The following is a 21,926-nucleotide window of genomic DNA, read 5'->3' as shown; positions in this document are numbered from 1 at the left end:
GTGAGAATTTTGGCATCCCCGTTCATCAGGATATTGATTTGTAATTCGCCTTTTTGGTGAGGTCTTTGTTCGGTTTTGAGATCAAGGTAATGCTGGCCTCTTATAGAACGAGTTTCAAAGTTTTCTACTGAAAAAATTTAAGGTTGTTTCCTCCTTTTGGCTATGGTGAGTACTGATGATATGAACATGTGTATATAAGATTTTGTTGAACTGTTTTGAAATGTTTTCTGTATATACCTCAGAGTGGAACTGCTGTGTCATATGGTAATTCTAGGATTAACTTTTTGAGGAACCACCAAACTGTTTTTCAAAGTGACTAAACCATTTTACATTCCCATCAGCAATGCATGAGGTTTCCAATGTCGAATAAAAGTGAGAAGAGCTAGCATCCTTGTGCTGTTCCTGATGTTAGGTTGAAAAATTTCGGACTTTACCATTAGGTATAATGTCAGTTGAAGGTTTTTCATAAATGTCCTTCATCATGCTTTCTAATCTGTTCTTGTCTGTTTTTTGAGTGTTTTTATCATGAAAAGGTGTCAGATTTTGCCACATGTTTCCACATTGAGATGTTCACATGGATTTTCCCCCTTCATTTTATTACTGTGGATATATTACACATTGATTATTTTTTTGTATTTTGAAATACCCTTACACATCTGGGAGAAATGTCACTTGGTCATGACATGTAATTCTATTAATATGGCTAGGTTCAGGTTGCTAGTATTTTGTTGAAGATTCTTGAATCTATAGTCATAAAGCCATTGGTCTACATTTCTTTTTCTTATGATGTTTTTATCTGGCTTTAGTATCAGGATAATGTTGGCCTCATAGAATGGTTGAAAAGTGCTCCTTTCTCTTCTGATTTTTGAGAGTTAGAGAAGCATTGGTATTAATTCTTCTTTGAATGTTCAGTAGAATTCACCAGTCAAGCCATTTGGTCCTGGGCTTTTTATTTCTTGGGAGATATTTGATTACTGATTTAATCTCTTTACTTTTTACAAATATGTTAGATTTTCTACTTCTTCCTCAGTCAGTTTTGATAGTTTATGTGTTCCTAGGAATTTGTCTATTTCATCTTGGTTATCTAAATTTGTTGTTCATTGTATTATCAATTATTCATAGTATTATAATCCTTTTTATTTCTGTGAGATCTATAGTAATATCCCCAATTTTTTGATGATTTTCATAATTCAAGTCTTTTTTCTTTGCTGGTCTAGCCAAAGGTTTGTGAATTTGGTTGATCTTTTCAAAGAAACAACTTTTGTTTTCACTAATACTATTTATTTATTTATTTTTTATTCTTGACTTCATTTACTTCTGCATTAATCTTTATCATTTCCTTTCTTTTCACAGCTTTAGCACATTCATTTTTTTCTAGTTCTGTAAGGTATAGAGTTAGGTTACTGGATTTAGGATCTTCTTTTTTAATGTTAGCATTTATGTCTATAAATTGCCCTGCGAGCATTACTTTTGCTATATCCCATAAATTCTGGTATATTGTATTTTCATTTTCAATCATTTCAAAGTATCTTCTAATTTCTTCTGTGATTACAGCCTTGATTCACTGAGTTTTTTTGAGCATGTTGTTTAAAATCTACATTTACATGGACTTCCTAGGTTTCTTTCTGTTATTGATTTCTAGTTTCATTCCATTAGGTCAGAAAGGATACTTGGTATGATTTCAGTCTTTTTTATTCTATTGAGATTTGTTATATAGCTTAACATATGATCTATCCTAAATAATGTTCAATGTCAACAAGAAAGGAATGTGTTTTCTACTGCTATTGGGTGGTGTGTACTATATAAGTCTGTTAGGCCTAGATTGTTCTAGTGCTGTTCAAATCTTTTTCATTACTGATCTTTTTTTTTTAGTTCTTTTTTTTTTTAAGTTCTTTTTACCATTCTTGAAAATGAGGATAGAGTGAATTCTCAAACTCTTACTACAGAACTGCATATTTCTTACTTTAATTCTGTCAGTTTACACTTCACGCATTTTGAGGTTGTATTTTGGGTATGTATATAATTTTGATAACTTCTTGATGGAATGGCCCTTTTATCAAGATGTTAAATATTGTTTCTTATAATATGCTTCGACCAAAAGTCTATTTTGTGTTATATTAGTTTAGCTACTCCAGCTCTCTTTTGGTTACTATTTTCATGGAATATATTTTTTATCCTTTTACTTTCAACATAGTGTGTCTCTGGATCTCAAATGAGTCTCTTATAGACAGCATATAATTGAATCATGTATTTTTATCTATTCTATCACTATCTTTTAATAGTAAAGTTTAATCCATTTAATCCATTTAATCCATTTAATCCATTTTCATGAAAAGCAATTACTATTAAGGAAGGACTTACTTCTGCCATTTTGCTATTTGTTTTCTATAATACTTAAATATTTTTCATTTTTAATTTCTCCATAATCGCCTTCTTTGGTGATTAGTCGAATTTTCCTAATGTATTTAGTTTCCTTGTTGGATTTATGTTGGTGCTTTTGTTTTATAGAATTTTTCCTAGTGGTTCATTGGAGATTATAATTAACACCTTAACTTCATAAAAATTAAGTTTGAATTAAAATCAATGCAGTTTCAGTAGTATTAAAAAAAAACACCTCTGTTCCTTTATACTTCTGTTCCCTTCATGTTTTCATCTCTACAAATTACATATTTATCCATTGTGTGCCCATTAATATAGAATTATAATTTTATCCATTTAAAATTATATAGAAAAATAAGAGATGCAAAATAAAAATGCAATCATACTGACTTTTAGATCTATCTTTGTAGCTACCTTATTGTTTTTATTTCTTCATATGGCTTCAAGTTACTGTCTAATGTCCTTTCATCCCTACTTAAAAGACTACCTTTAGGATTTCTGATAGAACAGTCTGCTACAGATGGAGCCCCTCAATTTTTGTTTATCTGGAAATATCTTAATTTCTCCTTTATTTTTGAAGGACACTTCTCCAAGAATCAGAATTCTCGTTTGACAGGCTTTTTTTTTTTCCTTCCAGCATTTTAAATGTGCCATTCCACTGGCCTCTGGCCTCCATAATTGCTTTTTTTTTTTTAAGATTTTATTTTTTACTTGAGAGAGAGAGCACAGAGTGAGAGGAGAAGCAGACTCCCCGCTAAGCAGAGAGCCCAACGCAGGGCTCCATCCCCGGACCCTGAGATCATGACCTGAGCTGGAAGCAGACGCTTAACCCAATGAGCCACCCACATGCCCATGGCCTCCAAAATTTCTGATGAGAAATTGACTGTCACTTTTATTGAGGATCCCTTACTCATGATGAGTCACTTCTTTCTCACTGCTTTCAAGATACTCTTTGTCCCAGGCTTTCAATGATTTGACTATAATGTGTGGATCTCTGAGTTTATCCTGTGTAGAGTTCACTGAGTTTTAGTAAATTATAAATTCATGTCTTTCATCATATTTGGAGATTTTTAGCCAATGTTTCTTCAAATATTCCTTTTCTCCCTTTTTCTCTACCCTAGTACTCTTGGACTCCCATTATGCATATATTTGTATTTGTGATTATGTCCCTCAGATCTATTAGGCTCTGTTCATTTTACTTCATTCTTTTGTCTTTCTGCTCCTCAGCCTGAATAATTTCAATTGGCCTATCTTTTTTAAGTTTTATTTTATTATGTTATGTTAATCACCATACATTACATCATTAGTTTTTGATGTAGTGTTCCATGATTCATTGTTTGTGTATAACACCCAGTGCTCCATTCAATAAGCGCCCTCTTTAATACCCATCACCAGGCTAACCCATCCCCCCATCCCCTCCCCTCTAGAACCCTCAGTTTGTTTCTCAGAGTCCATAGTCTCTCATGGTTTGTCTCCCCCTCCAATTCCCCCTCCTTCATTTTTCCCTTCCTACTATCTTCTTCTTCTTCTTTTTTTTTTTAACATATAATGTATTATTTGTTTCAGAGGTGCAGGTCTGTGATTCAACAGTCTTACACAATTCACAGCACTCACCATAGCACATACCCTCCCCCATGTCTATCACCCAGCCACCCCATCCCTCCCACCCACCACTCCAGCAACCCTCAGGTTTTTTTCCTGAGATTAAGAATTCCTCATATCAGTGAGATCATATGATACATGTCTTTCTCTGATTGACTTATTTCGCTTAGCATAATACCCTCCAGTTCCATCCACGCTGTTGCAAATGGCAAGATTTCATTTTTTTGATGGCTGCATAATATTCCACTGTGTATATATACCACATCTTCTTTATCTATTCATCCGTTGAAGGACATCTTGGCTCTTTCCATAGTTTGGCTATTGTGGACATTGCTGCTATAAACATTGGGGTGCACGTACCCCTTTGGATCACTAAATTTGTATCTTTGGGGTAAATACCCAGTAGTGCATCAATTGGCCTATTTTCAAGTTCACGGATTCTTTCCTCTGCTAGTTCAAATCTATTGATGAACATCTCTAATTATTTTTTCATCCAGTTATTATACTTTTCATCTCCAGAATATCTGCTTGGTTCTTTTTTATAATTCCTATTTCTTTATTGATAATCTTAATTTGTTGAGACATTAGTCTCCTGGTTTTAACTGTTTGTCCATGGTTTCCTTTATCTCTTTGAGAATATTTAAGATAGCTGATTTAGTTATTGTCCAATAAGTCCAACATTTAATCTTTCTCAGGGCCATTTTTAAAAATTTCTTTCTTTTTTTCCCCTTTTTAGTGAGACAAACTTTCTCTTTTCTCTTTGCCTGCTTTATGTTTTTTTGTAGAAAACTGGACATTTTAAATAGTTTAATGTGAAATAGAAATAAGATTACCTTCCCTCTGTTGAGTTTGTTGTAGGTTGTTCTTTCTTTGTTTAGTAGTTCTTCTAAACACATTTGAGTAATGTATGTATTCTTTGTCATGTGTGGGTACTGAACTAAGTGTTTCATTAGCTTACTGGTAAACTTATGTTTTCTCCAAGTTATCTTAAATACCTAGAGTCAAAAAAAAAAAAAAAGAAAGAAAGAAAGAAAGGAAGGAAGGAAGGAAAGGAAAAGAAGGGAAAAAGAAAAGGACAAGGAAAAGGAATAAAAAATACTCGTTTTAGCAGATGGGCTCTCTGTTGAAGTATTCCTTCAATGCTTACCCAGGCTGTTTACAGCTCTGCTTCTACTTTTAACTGTTGCCTGCACAGATCCTAAAGGTCAGCCAGAGATAAAAGATCAGGGTCTTCTTGGGTTTTCCCTGAGCATGTGCCTAGCTCTGGTCATACGTGTGTACTTCTTGATTCTGCAGTATATATAACAGCTTTGAAAAATTCTATTTCCCCCATGTATGTCTTCTTTCCCAGGCATTTTGGTTTGTCTAATGTTTGTCCCAACTGTTATTCACAGCTTCAGACAGTGGTGGCAAGTATATGCCTTTAAATGCTTTCAGTAAACACTGCCTCTAAGTGGTTCCAGCTGAGTGATTGCTTCAAGTCAGGCAAAACAAAGACAAGCCTTTGTGCTGGTTCTTCAAGAAGTCATCAGACAGGTCAAAGCACTGAAACACAATTCTTTGAGAATAAGGTCCATATTGTTTTCTCTGGCACTAGCAATCTGCAGCACAAGTACAGGCTGCTCTCTTCATGGCCACCACTGATTTGGGGGCTAGAGAATGGCAAGTGGGCAATTTATAGTGCCACAGTGCTCTCTTAATGCAATACAACAGACTCTTCATTAACTTTCCCCCTAGTTGTTGTCTTTTACTAAACTCAGAGTTCTACAAAAGTTGATTCTGACAAATTTTTGCCAACATTTTTTTGTGGTGGGACAGAGCCCCAGAGATTTCTATTCTGCCATTTTCAGTGATATCCTAATTCTTATCTTTTCAAAAAAATGAATTTTAATAACAAGTATGAAAAATTCTGCTTTGAATTTCTTATTTCTTTTGAAATAAAACTCATCTACAGCACCTTAATCATTAAAATTTGAACTTAAAAACAACTTAGAAAGAATGAAAGGTGCTTACCATTCCTCAAGAGAAGTTTCAAACTGTCAAAATAAAAGATCTCAATAAAAATCAAATTTTAAATATCTCAAAAAATAATAGCAGACTAGCTTACATTTGAACTCACTGATAAAACTGTAAGTACTCCACTTCACAGACCCCATTATATTTTTGTCAAACTATACTCTGTTATTTCTAAAACAGATACACACTTCTACTACCTAGTCCTTTTATTACTCCCACCTAATTGTTCTTACCTTTCATCTGTGTTTCTAAATCTTACTCCTTCATCAAGGGGCCTGTTCAATGCCACTTACTCCCAAAAGACTTTCCATATAATCAGAAGTGCATTATATCTATTAAATTTTAATATATAACCAAAGAGTGGAAAACACTCTGGTAAGTTCACAAATATTTAGCTTTCCATAGTGTCCCTCTTTTAGACCATAAACTCCACGGCAGGAGTCATGTTCTACAGAATATTCTAAGAGTATCCTGGGCTATAAGAGACACAAGTTACCAAAAACACAAGGGATACATAGTCATAATTTTATGGGTTTCATAGATAATGTCTAATTCCAGATGTTAGTTGGGCATACATGATTACTTCTCTTCAATTCCCATGTCATCCAGTATTTCTGGAGAAAGGTATATATGTATGCCAATAAAATCACTGTGACATATATTTTAGAAAAATTCCCAGATATAGAAAGAAAACAGATGAGACTGTCAGTTAAAATAGAGCAAAGACAAATATAACTCAGAAGAAAAAATGAAGACCATTTCAGGGCAGGTAAAAGGCTTCTCTGTGGAGCTCATGAAAAATTCCTAGTATGTAAGAATAAGTAGGTGATAATCAAAGTAAATAACTGACGGCCTGCCTGTGGTGAGGTAGACTAGTATTATTGCTTTCCACTCTTAGAATCCAGAATACATGGCTGAGAAGATGCCTTCATGTCATTGCCATGAGAAGAACTCTCTAGCCACACTGGAGATCTGACTAGGATGGAGAGGCTAAGAATGGAAGTTGTGGTTCTAGAGAGAAACAAAACAGAGCCTACATAACTAGCAGAATCTCACATAGAAACAAACAAGTGGATAAAGGAAAAACAAAGGCTAATTCATCAATGCATGAAAATACTTGAGGGTGCTACAACAAACTCAAATGTATGCTTATTTAAGTAAAAAGACATTCCCTCAACTTCCTTTCCTAAACATATTACCTCCTATTTACAAAGAATTCCAGTATAATTTTTTATTTACTGGATAAAAGCCTTTAATGTAAGAAGGCTCTGACAGCTGCTAAAAAGCAAACAAATAACAGGAACAACAAAAACAACAAAACCAGCAAAAAACTTACGCTCACAACCAGTTATCAGTCTGGTCCATCATTTATAAATACAAAAAATAAAAAAGTATACAAATATTTGAGGAAAGATTAGAGTATTAAAAAAACAAGAAAATTTACTTAAGATATAACATATACTGGAATGGATAAAAGTGATATAATAACAAATTCAAGGCATATATATATTTCTCCATAATATTAAAAAAATCGAAAGATGAAATTTAGTATAAGAATATTGTTATCCAAATATGAAAAAGACTGAAATAGTAACCATTTCATTATATATATATGATATATATGAGATCTATATATATGAGAATTCAGTTTATTGTAAAATTTACATTACAAATCAAGAGATTTGAATATATATGAGATGTATATATGAGAATTTAGTTCATTGTAAAATTTACATTACAAATATATATGAAATATATATGAGATATATATATGAGAATTTAGTTTATTGTAAAATTTACAATATATATATGTATGACACATATATATGTGTGAATTTAGTTTTTTGTAAAATTTACATTACAAATCAAGGGAGATGGACAAGTCAATGAATGATATAAGGATAGTTTAAACAATTATTTAGAAGAGATAAAGTACGTGCCTCATGCCATAAAGTAGTAAACTTCAGATCTGAAAAAGCCAAAGTGTAAAAAAGGAAGTACTGAAAATAGTAAAATATTTTAATAATCTTGATATGAGGAAAATTTTGTTAGATGATACAAAATTTGTCAGATAACAGATTGATTTTACATACAAATTTCTCTATGAAAGAGTACTATAAATAATTTAAAAATTAGTACAAGCAGAAAAAAAATTTTGTAACAAAAGAGATAAAGAGATAAAAGAGATAAAAAAATACTTCTACACATATATAAAAATTAACAAACACAAGAAAAAAATTGGGAAAACTATATGAACAGTAATTAATAGAAATTTAAAGCAAATGGGCAGAAAGCATAGGATGCTTTATTTATGTGTGCCAACTGATCTATATGTATTTATCCATATCTATGTATATGCACATACACTTATATACACACAGATGTATGTTAAATGAAAACTATATATATATATATATTAATATGTAAAAGAACCAATAATTTAACATTAAATTTTCACCAATTTGCCCATCTCCCTCATTACCTCATACTTAGACCGCCCTTCTAAACTAGTTTCAGTATTTGCTACACTGCTGAACTTTTCTTATGCTAACAGTATAATAGATTTAATGGAATCTAAAAAACTCTGAGGAGACTAAATTCATCTACATAATAAAAAAACTGATGAATGAGTTGTTTGAAATCCTATTACATTTTACATGTAATATTACAAGCTTATTCTAAAATGTATATGTACCAAGAATAATCAAAGAAGTATCAAAAGGGAAAAAAAGAGGGAACCACCATACCAGATAGTAAAACATATTATGAAGCATGTTTAGTAAAATAAGGTATTGTAATAGGTAAAATTAACCAGCAGAATGATGGAGTCAGGAATAGATACAATCATATATGAAAACTTGATATAGGATAGATACTGTACAGCTGATTTCTAAGAAATGACTGGATTTTGCAACAAAATTAATGCTGAGAAAAGTAATTTTTCATATTTTTATGAATGAAAATAACTACCTATTCCATTCTTTGTGTCTACACACAAAAATAACAATTTCACGTTGTTCAACAAATAAATCTCAAGCAAAAAACTTTATAATTTTAGAAGATATATAAGAAAATTTTTTTAGGACTCTGCAGTAAGAGTTGTTAAACATGATGCAAAACACTTCAAATAAAGGGAAAATGATAAATGTAAGTATATTAAAATTAAAAACTTATTTTAACTAAGAGATATCATAAAGTAAAAAGACAAGTCAAACTGAGAGGGTAACAAACTAAAGGTAGTAATTTGTTCCTACAGGCCAATAAGAAAATCCAAATAAACCCAAAAGAAAATGGACAAAAGATAAACAGGCAGAGAAGAGAATGAGCATTCAATGAGTATATTATTAGATCCTAAGCTAATTAATAATTAGGAGAATATTATCCCTTGGTTTTGGAAACTGGTAACACACTCCTGCATACTACAGAAACTTACCATCGGGCTGATTTATGTAACAGTTCTAAGAAGCCATGCGAAGTTGAAGTATCACAAGAATTATCTGATTGGGTTTAATCTCATAACCCAAAAGCCATGGTCATATTATTTTTTTTCTTTAACATCATTTACTTTCCTTTAATTAATTTTTATGTTCTCTTAAATAGTATTGTTTTATTAAAATAGTCTTCATTTTACAACAGTTTAAGATTTACAGAAAAGTTGGAAAGATAATGTAGAAATTTCATACATATTCTGGACCACATTTTCCCTATTTTAACATCTTACATTAGGATAGTACATTTGTTACAATTAATTAAGCAGTATTGATACATTATTACTAACTGAAGTTTTTTGTTCCAATTTTCTTAATTTTTTTAATTGAGATAAAATTCATGTTTAGAACAGGAGGCCTATTTGCGAGATACTGTAGAATTACAATGGCATTTTGAAGATAAAGCTTATCAACTAAAACATTTTGAGGAACAAAAGGCAAAATTGGAAGAAGCTAATGCAAAGCTTCAAGCAGACATAGACTACATGAATATATGATTTGCAAACATTTTCTCCCATTATGTAGGTTGTGTTTCACTTTCTTGATAATGTCCCTTGATGTACAAAATACAAGTTTTTAATATTGACGAAGTTCAGTTAATCCTTTTTTTCTTTTGTTACTTATGCCTTTGGTGTCATATCTAAGAATTCATAGCAAAATCCCAGCTCATGAAGATTTACCTCTGGGTTTTCTTCTATGAGTTTTATGGTTTGAGCACTTACATTTAAGTCTTTGATATATTTTGTACAAAGGAGGCATGTATATTCTTGGGGTCAAAGGTAAGATAATGGAGGATTAAAAATGACTCCCTTTGTCCTTTACACTTCCTTCCATTAACAGGCAAACCCTATTCTCCCAACCCTTAAATATTAACTGGATTTGGGATTTGTTGGACAGATGTATCAGAAGAAATATACAACTTCTAAGTAAAGTCTCAAGAGACCTTGAAGCCTCTGCTGTCACTCTCTTACTCCTCTAAGCTTCCCAATAAGATTAATATGAAAGCCCAAAGTTCTTATGGGAATTGGACTAAAAAAAAAAAGATTCAAAATGCAAAGACAATTCTAATTCAGAGCAATATTATAGACTAAACTGTATCCCTCTAAAATGTGTATGTTGAAGCCCTAATCTCTAATGTGACTGTATTTGAAGATAGGACCTTGAAAGAGAAAATTAAAGTTAAATTATATCATAGGATAGGGTCCTAATCCAATAAAACTGGTGTTTTTATTAGAAGATGAAAAGACTCCAGAGCTCTCTCTCTCTCTCCATGTGGGCACAGAAGAAAGGCCATGTGAGAACACAGTGAGGAGGCCATTTACAAGCCAAGAAGAGAATCCTCAGTAGAAACCGTAACACCACCCTGATTTTGGACTTCTAGCCTCCAGAACTGTGAGAAAATAACCTTCTGTTAAGTCTCCCAGTCTGTCATATTTTTTTTTATGGCAGCTTGAACAAACTAATACAGGAAAAAGTTTGGGATAGCTACCCAGGTCTACTTCTTATGGAAATCTAAGTACCTCTCAAAACTAAGAGCTCAGAGAGTAAAGCAGAGACGAGAAGAACCACAAATTAGGAAACTATCCCCAGGAAGCAGAACTGAGTCTTAAGCAAGAAACTTTTCTTAGACTCACATGTGGTAGGCCTAACACCATGTGCCCTCATAAATTTAGAATTTTAGGCATTAGTGAAAGATGTATCTTTCATTTCTCCCCTTTTTGAATAACAGTATTTACTGTGATAATTTTGTCCCTGCTCCACCATTGCTGGCAAAGTGTACAGGAGCAGTATTTAACATCACTTTAATTCACAGACTATCAGGTCAAAAGAAGCTGAAACCAGAGAAATTCATCTGCATCAGATCTGCTGCAGAACATATAATCATGGACCTCTGCATGATACCATAATAGAATAAAACTTTTGGGGAGTTGGTGATTATAGTCTGCAATTGGATGGGTTGTTAATCATGCTGTCAATGGACAAACTGATAGATTGATTGCTACACAAATTGTTCCCAAAGGATCACATCTCCTGGCATCCTCATCTTGTCTAATACTCTACCACATTAAAAGAGGGATTGATTATCTGCTTTGCTTTGGCCAGTAGGACTTGAGCAAACATAAAACAAGCAAATATTTTAAGCTCTTGCCCATTGAGATTTGTCCTCCTAGAACATTGTCCTAGACATGGGTGTGAGGCCATCTTAATCACCATTTCCAGTTAAGTTAGCAGATGTGTACATCCATATGATTGGCCCCAGGCAAGAACTCACAAATTTGCCCATCTGAGCTCAGAACAAATTGCTCAATGGTAATCAAATAAATGCTTGTTCTAGCCACAAAGTTTTAGAGGGAGACAGAGAGACAGAGAGAGAAAGAGTATGTGTATGTATGCCTATACCAAAAGATAGAAAAAACAATGCTTTATTTTTCTGAAGATATTTTCTTTAGAGTAATAGGGACCAAATCCAGATTGTAATGAAAAAATGAGCAATTGGGAGGTGAGGAAACAAATACTAAATTTAGGTAGTCCTTTTCAGATGTTAAGTAAAACAGGAAGAAAGAGGAAAAAGGGATATATTTAAAGATATGTGTGGGATTAAAAAAATTTTCTTGAAAACAAGAGAAACATCAATAGGTTAAATGTTGACAGAAGTGAGTTAAGAAAAAAAAAGGAAATTTGGAAGATAGATATGAACACCTGATGGAACAAGATCCTTATAAAAGCTGAAGATGGAATGTAGGTAAGGGGAGTAGCCACTGATGGCGGAAGGAAATTTTCCATGGAAGGACAAAAGGAGTAATATTTATGGAATTCAAGGATGTTCATAAGTGGGATAACAAGAGTTTGAAGCATTTCTGTTATCATACCTTCTATTTTCTTTCAGAAGTAAGAGATGAATGAGTAGTAAGGTAGAGGATTTGGAGACTTGAACAAAAGAGAGGACTAGAGTAGCCATCAGAGAATACTAGAGGAAGTTCTGGTTGACAAGCAATAATTTGAGAGCACTATTAAAGGTCCCATTGAGGTTGGAAACAATGAATGTATAACATCTCAAATTGGGATTATTGTGTAATGTTCTCTGGCACTATTCAGCAGCCTGGGGTGCAGGAGTGGCGATGGCAGACCATCAGAGAGATCTCATCAGGGCTGGCATTTTGTCAGACTAGAAGGATGGCAGGATAAAAAAGTAAAGAACCAGATATACCAATTAGTGAGTGTTTTAAGAGATGAATTCTTTAGTCAAGGAAGTAAAGGAAAATGGGGATGACAGAATGGGAAATAATGAGTATTTCAGGATTTTAAGTGTCCTTAAGTTTCAAATGAAATATAACAGAATTAACAGAATTAGAGAACTCAAAGTATCAGAGATTTGGTCAGTAGGGTCAGATGATTAAATATTACTTTTCAGAATTGAAAACATATATGAAATGGTGTAAGCACAGCAAAATTTTATAATTGGAATCATAAGCATTTTAACAGTCATATTTTTTTTGGTCCTCATAGGTGAAATACTCTCAGGAATAGATGACACAGCATGGTGGAGAGCAGGATGTTCTGAGATCTCAGACACACCTGTCTGGGTGCTAGCTCTGCCATTGACTATGTGATCTCAGGGGAAATCAACCTCTGGAATCAGTTTCCTCATCTGAAAATGGGGATAATGGCAGTTTCTAACTCACAAGGTTTCCGTAAGTTTTCAATGAAATCATACATGATATACAGTAGGCACCTAATCAGTATTAGCTTTATCACTGTTATTGATAATAATATTATTATTTTTGTAAAATACATTCTTTATATTTTAAAGAATGATTTCTAAATACTTTCTCTCTATGTCATCCTTTCAAATCATGGTAACATTTTAATGATCTGTATTGATTAAATGAAAAAATTTTCAGTTCAGTAGAGAAAACTCCAAATTAAATAAAGCCATCTCTAGGCAGTCTTAAAAATAGGTAGAAGAGAAATAAAACAAAACCTTTTACTTGTATGGGAAGATATCCAGGTAATTATTTCCATCATATTGCCATGTTTTCTGATTCTTTGCAAAAATATAGAGAACATGTTCATAGTAACTCTAAAGAATTTTCTTTTCAAAATTCAAAATTGCAATTAAACTGCTATGAATGCATGGACAAGCTTATGGTAGATTCATCTCTGTTAACCACAGGCTTGACAGTATTCATTCTGACTATAATGGAAACCACTGTGATTTAATGGGCAAACAAACTATAATGGTTGACCCAAAAAAGATTGATCTTTCACTCATTTAATGTAGTCCATACCCAAAGTAGATGACAGCTTTACAATTATTTATAGAGCTTTATCTAATAAAAGATTAAGATGATCCTGATTAAAACAAACAAGCATTCTCCCCAAAAGAAACCCCACAACCATCAATAGTAGCCCCCAGCCCTAGGAAACTAATGTGCTGTCTCTACAGAGTGACCTATATAGGATATTTCACATTAATGGGATCATACAATGTATGGTCTTTTGTGATTATGGAAATGATTACACAACTCTGTAAATACACTAAAAACCACTGAATTCTACACTTTATTTTTTTAAAGATTTTATTTATTTATTTGACAGAGAGAGAGAGAAATAGAGAGAGAGGGAATACAAGCAGGGGGAGTGGGAGAGGGAGAAACAGGCTTCCCACTGAGCAGGGAACCCAATGCGGGGCTCGATCCCAGGACCCCGGGATCATGACCTGAGCCAAAGGCAGGCGCTTAATGACTGAGCCACCCAGGTGCTCCTGAATTCTACACTTTAAATGACAAACTTTATGGTATATAAATTACCTCAATAAAGCTGTTTTAAAAATCAAGCAGTTTATAGAAAAATACAATTGACAATTTAGACAAAAGTGAAAAGACTTCAATTAAAAGAAGAAAAACTGCAGACCTAGAAAGGGCAACACTTTCTTTCTCTTTGTCTTTGACTCCACCCCAAACCCATCATAAATGTACTCCTTGCAGTCCCCAAGAAAAACCCAACAGGTAAAGACAGTATATGGGACTACAGACAATGAATGAATAAAATTCAAAAATGTTAAACTCCTCCCAAAGGTACAATCTGCTGATAAGTTTTATTAGATTAATTCCTTTTAAGTGGTAAAAATGTTGAGAAGAAATGTCCTTTTTCTGCATTTTGTTCAGGCATTCTAGAATTATCAAAATGCACCCACACATTTACAAAAATTTGGTATTTTCTCAGGAATAATTGTATACTTTAACTATTTCTAACACAAGTAACCTACTCTACTTGAAACTAGATTTTATGCTTAGATTTAAATTCTGAATTATGATCTACAGGAAAATATAATACATAATCTTTTCACAAAAACCCACATATGTTTACCTTTTTGGAAGTAACAGATCCTAGTAGCTTTTGTTTATCAAAAAAATCACAAGCTATGGGCGCCTGGGTGGCTCAGTTGGTTGAGCGACCGCCTTCGGCTCAGTAATGATCCTGGAGTCCTGGGATTGAGTCCCACATCAGGCTCCCTGTTCGGCTGGGAGTCTACTTCTCCCTCGACCCTCCCCCCTCTCGTGCTCATTCTCTCGCTCTCTCTCTCTCAAATAAATAAATAATCTTTTAAAAAAGTAAAAAAAATCACAAGCTATATTTTTAAAATTTCCTTTAAGTCCTATTTCTTAATTTTCTTTAAATTTTTCAATAAAGAGGAAGAGGAGCAAGATGGCAGAGGAGTAGGAGACCTAAATTTCCTGTGGTCCCAGGAATTCAGCTAGATAGGTATCAAACCATTCTGAACACCTACGAACTCAACAGGAGATTGCAGAAAAGAATAGCAGCAACTCTCTGAACAGAAAAGTAACCACTTTCTGGAAGGTAGAACATGCAGAGAAGTGAATCTGAGGCGATATATGGGAAGATAGACCGCGAGGGGAGGGAGCCTCCATCAGCCACTACCAGCAAGTGATAGAGCTGTGGAGCACAAAATTGGAACTTTTAGAAGCCTGCTCTGCTGAGGGACATCGCTCCAGTGGCTAAACAGGGGGTGGAACCCTCGCTGGGACAGTGTGGTCTCAGGACCCTCAGGGTCACAGAAAGACCAGGGGTGCCTGAGTGTGGCAGTGCTCCCAGGTATCGAGCAGGGAAGCCAGTTACAGAGATGGAGCCGAGGAGTGGGCTCTCAGCTCCGGGTGGCCATAAACCGTGATCCGTGGCACAGTTGGGCCACTGATCTTCCAGCAGGGACCCAACAAGCAGCAGATCCAGGGAGACTCTCCTTCCTCCCCCAGGAGAAGCGGTGAGGGAGCGCACCACAGGACTCTGCTGGGTTTGGAGACTCCACACGGGGTCATGTGCCAGAGATAGAAACGCTTGGTCACAGGCCGGGTGAGCACGGAGTGCAGCAGGAGACTGGGGAGACAGGAGTGATTGACTGCTTTTCTCTGGGGGCACACTGAGAAGTGGGGCCCCGAGTTCTCGGCTCCTCCGGGAGGGAGATTGGGAGGCCGCCATTTTCACTCTCATTCTCCAAAGCTGTGGGGAAAGCTTGCAGGGAACAAAAGCTCCCGAGAGCAAACCCGAGCAGATTATTTAGCCCAGCCCCTGGTAAGGGCAGGGCAATTCTGCCTCCAGCAAAGACATTTGAAAACCACTGCAACAGGCCCCTCCCCCAGAAGATCAGCAAGAATAGCCAGCCAAGACCAAGTTTGCCAATCAATGAGAATGACAGAACTCCAGCACTAGGGGAATACTGCACATAGAATTCATGGCTTTTTTACCATGATTCTTTAGTCTTTCAAAGTTAATTTTTTTAATTTTTTTCTTTTTTTTTTAATTTTTCTTTTTCCCTTTTTCAACCAATTTCTTATCAATCCCTTTTTTAAAAATATTTTTTATTTTTCATTTTTAGAGTCATATATTTTTATTTTTCATTTTTAGAGTCATATTCTATCCCTTCATAGTAGTTAACCTTATTTTTGGTATATATATAAATTGTTCTCTCTTTAAAATTTTGGGATACAGTTGCTTCTAACAGACCAAAATATACCCTAAATCTCTAGTGTATGGCTTTGTTCTAGTCTCCTGCCTGATCACATTCTCTCCTTTTTTTTTTTTAATTCTCTTTCTTTTTTCAACCAACTCCTTATCTTATCAATTCCTTTTATAAATTGTTTTATAATTTCCATCTTTACACTCATATTCCATCCCTTCATTGTATTTATCCTTATTTTTGTATATATATAAGTTTTCCTTTCTTTAAAATTTTGGGAGGCAGTTTTTCAAACAGACCAAAATACACCCAAAATCTAGTGTGTGGCACTGATCTATTCACCAGCCTGATCATATTTGATCATATTCTTTTTTTTTTTAATCTTTTCCTTTTTCTTTTTTTCTTTTTTCTTTCTTTCCTTTTCTTTTTCCCCGGTTTCAGGTCTCTTCTGATTTGTTTACTGTATATTTTTCTGGAGTCATTGTTACCCTGTTAGCATTTTGTTCTCTCATTCATCTATTCTCCTCTGGACAAAATGACAAGATGGAAAAAATCACCTCAAAAAAAAAAAAAAAAGAACAAGAGGCAGTACCAACTGCCAGGGACCTAATCAATATGGAAATTAGTAAGATTTCGGAACTCGAGTTCAGAATGATGATTTTAAAGATACCAGCTGGGCTTGAAAAAAGCATGGAAGATATTAGAGAAACCCTTCCTGGAGAAATAAAAGAACTAAATCTAACCAAGTCGAAATCAAAAAGGCTATTAATGAGGTGCAATCAAAAATGGAGGCTCTAACTGCTAGGATAAATGAGGCAGAAGGGAGAATTAGTGATACAGAAAACTAAATGATGGAAAAAAAAGAAGTTGAGAAAAAAAGAGATGAACAACTAATGGATCACGAGGGCAGCATTCGAGAGATGAGTGATACCGTAAGACGAAACAATATAAGAATAATTGGGATCCCAGAAGAAGAAGAAAGAGAGAGAGAGAGGGGCAGAAGGTATATTGGAGCAAATTATACCAGAGAACTTCCCTAATTTGGGGAAGGAAACAGGCATCAAAATCCAGGAGGCACAGAGAAACCCCCTCAAAATCAATAAAAATAGGTCAATACCCCGACATCTAATAGTAAAACTTACGAGTCTCAGAGATAAAGAGAAAATCCTGAAAGCAGCTCGGGACAAGAGATCTGTAACCTACAATGGTAGAAATATTAGATTGGCAACAGACCTATCCACAGAGACCTGGCAGGCCAGAAAGGAATGGCATGATATATTGAGAGCACTAAATGAGAAAAATATGCAGCCAAGAATACTTATATCCAGCTAGGGTGTCATTGAAAATAGAAGGAGTGATAAAAAGCTTCCAGGACAAACAGAAACTAAAGGAATTTGCAAACACGAAACCAGCCCTACAAGAAATATTGAAAGGGGTCCTCTAAGCAAAGAGAGAGCCTAAAAGTAACATAGACCAGAAAGGAACAGAGACAATATACAGTAACAGTCACCTCATAGGCAATACAATGGCACTAAATTCATATCTTTCAATAGTTACCCTGAATGTAAATGGGCTAAATGCCCCAACCAAAAGACACAGGGTATCAGATTAGATAAAATATAAGACCCATCGATATGCTGTCTGCAAGAAACTCATTTTAGACCCAAAGACACCTCCAGATTGAAAGTGAAGGGGTGGAAAACCATTTACCATGCTAATGGACACCAAAAGAAAGCTGGGGTGGCAATCCTTATATCAGACAAATTAGATTTTAAACCAAAGACTGTAATAAGAGATAAGGAAGGACACTATATCGTATTTAAAGGGTCTATCCAACAAGAAGATCTAACAATTGTAAATAATATCTATGCCCCTAACATGGGAGCAGCCAATTATATAAGCCAATTAATAACAGAATCAAAGAAACACATCGACAGAAATACAATAATAGTAGGGGACTTTAACACCCCCCTCACTGAAATGGACAGATCTAAGCAAAAGATCAACAAGGAAATAACGACTTTAAATGACACACTGGAACAAATGGACTTCACAGATATATTCAGAACATTCCATCCCAAAGCAACAGAATACACATTCTTCTCTAGTGCCCATGGAACATTCTCCAGAATAGATCACATCCTAGGTCACAAATCAGGTCTCAACTGGTACCAAAAGACTGGGATCATTCCCTGCATATTTTCAGACCACAATGCTTTGAAACTAGAACTCAACCACAAGAGGAAAGTCAGAAAGAACTCAAATACATGGAGGCTAAAGAGCATCCTACTAAAGAATGAATGGGTCAACCAGGAAATTAAAGAATTAAAAAAATTCATGGAAACAAATGAAAATGAAAACACAACTGTTCAAAATCTTTGGGATGCAGCAAAGGCAGTCCTAAGAGGAAAGTATATAGCAATACAAGCCTTTCTCAAGAAACAAGAAAGGCTTCTGGGCGCCTGGGTGGCTCAGTCGTTAAGCGGCTGCCTTCGGCTCAGGTCATGATCCCAGAGTCCTGGGATCGAGTCCCACATCGGGCTCTCTGCTCAGCAGGAAGCCTGCTTCTCCCTCTCCCACTCCCCCTGCTTCTGTTCCTGCTCTCGCTGTCTCTGTCTCTGTCAAATAAATAAATAAAATCTTAAAAAAAAAAAAGAAACAAGAAAGGTCGCAAATACACAACATAACCCTACACCTAAAGGAGCTGAACAATGAACAGCAAATAAAGCCTAAACCCAGCAGGAGAAAAGAAATAGTAAAGATCAGAGCAGAAATCAATGAAATAGAAACCAAAAGAACTGTAGAACAGATCAATGAAACTAGGAGCTGGTTCTTTGAAAGAATTAATAAGATTGATAAACCCTTGGCTGGACTTATCAAAAAGAAAAATGACCCAAATAAATAAAATCATGAATGAAAGAGGAGAGATCAAAACCAACACCAAAGAAATACAAACAGTTATAAGAACATATTATGGGCAACTATATGCCAACAAATTAGAAAATCTGGAAGAAATGGATGCATTCCTAGAGACGAATAAACTACCAAAACTGAACCAGGAAGAAATAGAAAACCTGAACAGACCTATAACCACTAAGGAAATTGAAGCAGTAATCAAAAATCTCCCAAAAAACAAGAGCCCAGGGCCAGATGGCTTCCCAGGAGAATTCTACCAAACATTTAAAGAAGAATTAATACCTATTCTTCTGAAAATGTTCTGAAAAATAGAAATGGAAGGAAAACTTCCAAACTCGTTTTATGAGGCCACCATTACCTTGATCCCAAAATCAGACAAAGACCCCATCAAAAAGGAGAACTACAGACCAATATCCCTGATGAACATGGATGCAAAAATTCTCATCAAAATACTAGCCAATAGGATCCAACAGTACATTAAAAGGATTATTCACCACGATGAAGTGGAATTTATTCCTGGGCTGCAAGGTTGGTTCAACATGTGCAAATCAATCAATGTGATACAATACATTAATAAACGAAAGAACAAGAACCATATGATCTCCTCAATAGATGCAGAAAAAGCATTTGACAAAGTGCAGCATCTTTTCTTGATCAAAACTCTTCAGAGTATAGGGTTAGAGGGCACATACCTCAATATCATAAAAGCCATCTATGAAAAACCCACAACGAATATCATTCTCAATGGGGAAAAACTGAGAGCTTTCCCCCTAAGGTCAGGAACACGGCAGCGATGTCCACTATCACCACTGCTATTCAACATAGTATTAGAAGTCCTAGCCACAGCAATCAGACAACAAAAAGAAATCAAAGGCATCCGAATCGGCAAAGAAGAAGTCAAACTCTCACTCTTTGCAGATGATAGGATACTTTATGTGAAAAACCCGAAAGACTCCATGCCAAAACTGCTAGAACTCATACAGGAATTCAGTAAAGTGGCAGGATATAAAATCAATCCACAGAAATCAGTGGCATTCCTATACACCAACAAGACAGAAAAGAGAAATTAAGGAGTCGATCCCATTTACAATTGCACCCAAAACCATAAGATACCTAGGAATAAATATAACCAAAGAGGCAAAGAATCTGCACTCAGAAACTATAAAATACTCATGAAAGAAATTGAGGAAGACACAAAGAAATGGAAAAAACGTTCCATGCTCATGGATTGGAAGAACAAATATTGTGAAGATAGATGTCAATGCTACTTGGAGCAATCTACACATTTAATGCAATCCCCATCAAAATACCATCAACTTTTTTCAAAGAAATGGAACAAAGAATCCTAAAATTTATAGGGAACCAGAAAAGAGCCCTAAAAGCCAGAGGAATGTTGAAAAAAAAAAGCAAAGCTGGCAGCATCACAATTCTGGACTTCAAGCTCTATTACAAAGCTGTCATCATCAAGACAGTATGATACCGGCACAAAAACAGACACATAGATCAATGGAACAGAACAGAAAGCCCAGAAATGGACCCTCAACTCTATGGTCAACTCATCTTTGACAAAGCAGGAAAGAATGTCCAATGGAAAAAAGACAGTCTCTTCAACAAATGGTGTTGGGAAAATTGGACAGCCACATGCAGAAGAATGAAACTGGACCATTTCCTTACACCACACACAAAAATAGACTCCAAATGGTTGAAAGACCTCAATGTGAGACAGGAGTCCATCAAAATCCTAGAGGAGAACACAGGCAGCAACCTCTTCGACCTGAGCCACAGCAACTTCTTCCTAGAAACATCGCCAAAGGCAAGGGAAGCAAGGGCAAAAATGAACTATTGGGACTTCATTGAGATAAAAAGCTTTTGCACAGCAAAAGAAACAGTCAACAAAACCAAAAGACAACCGACAGAATGGGAGAAGATATTTGCAAATGACATATCAGATAAAGGGCTAGTATCCAAAGTGTATAAAGAACTTATCAAACTCAACACCCAAAGAACAAATAATCAATCAAGAAATGGGCAGAAGACATGAACAGACATTTTTCCAAAGAAGACATCCAAATGGCCAGCAGACACATGAAAAAGTGCTCAACATCGCTCAGCATCAGGGAAATCCAAATCAAAACCTCAATGAGATACCACCACACACCAGTCAAAATGGCTAAAATTAACAAGTCAGGAAACGACAGATGTTGGCGAGGATGCGGAGAAAGGGGAACCCTCCCACACTGTTGGTGGGAATGCAAGCTGGTGCAGCCACTCCGGAAAACAGTATGGAGGTTCTTCAAAAAGTTGAAAATAGTGCTACCCTATGACCCAGCAATTGCACTACTGGGTACTGACCCCAAAGATGCAAATGTAGTGATCCAAAGGTATACGTGCACCCCAAGGTTTATAGCAGCAATGTCCACAATAGCCAAACAATGGAAAGAGCCAAGATGCCCATCGACAGATGAATGGATAAAGATGTGGTATTTATATATAGAATGGAATATTATGCAGCCATCAAAAAACCCCGAAATCTTGCCATTTGCAGCGAT

General features: G+C 35.2%; 1 protein-coding gene across 1 annotated transcript in view; it reads right to left on the bottom strand.

The window, feature by feature from the left end:
- CCDC178 (coiled-coil domain containing 178) overlaps positions 1-21,926 on the bottom strand; it is a 410,550-nt gene that overhangs the window by 357,631 nt on the left and 30,993 nt on the right. The window contains exon 4 of the mRNA XM_078060501.1: positions 5,995-6,017. Within this exon, the coding sequence (XP_077916627.1) occupies positions 5,995-6,017 (23 nt within the window). The remainder of the gene's footprint in view (positions 1-5,994; positions 6,018-21,926) is intronic.

Source organism: Halichoerus grypus, chromosome 13 (genome assembly GCF_964656455.1).
Source record: "Halichoerus grypus chromosome 13, mHalGry1.hap1.1, whole genome shotgun sequence".
NCBI lineage: Eukaryota > Metazoa > Chordata > Mammalia > Carnivora > Phocidae > Halichoerus > Halichoerus grypus.
The sequence above is the reverse complement of the archived record's forward strand: the minus strand, read 5'-3'. Positions and strand labels throughout refer to the sequence as shown.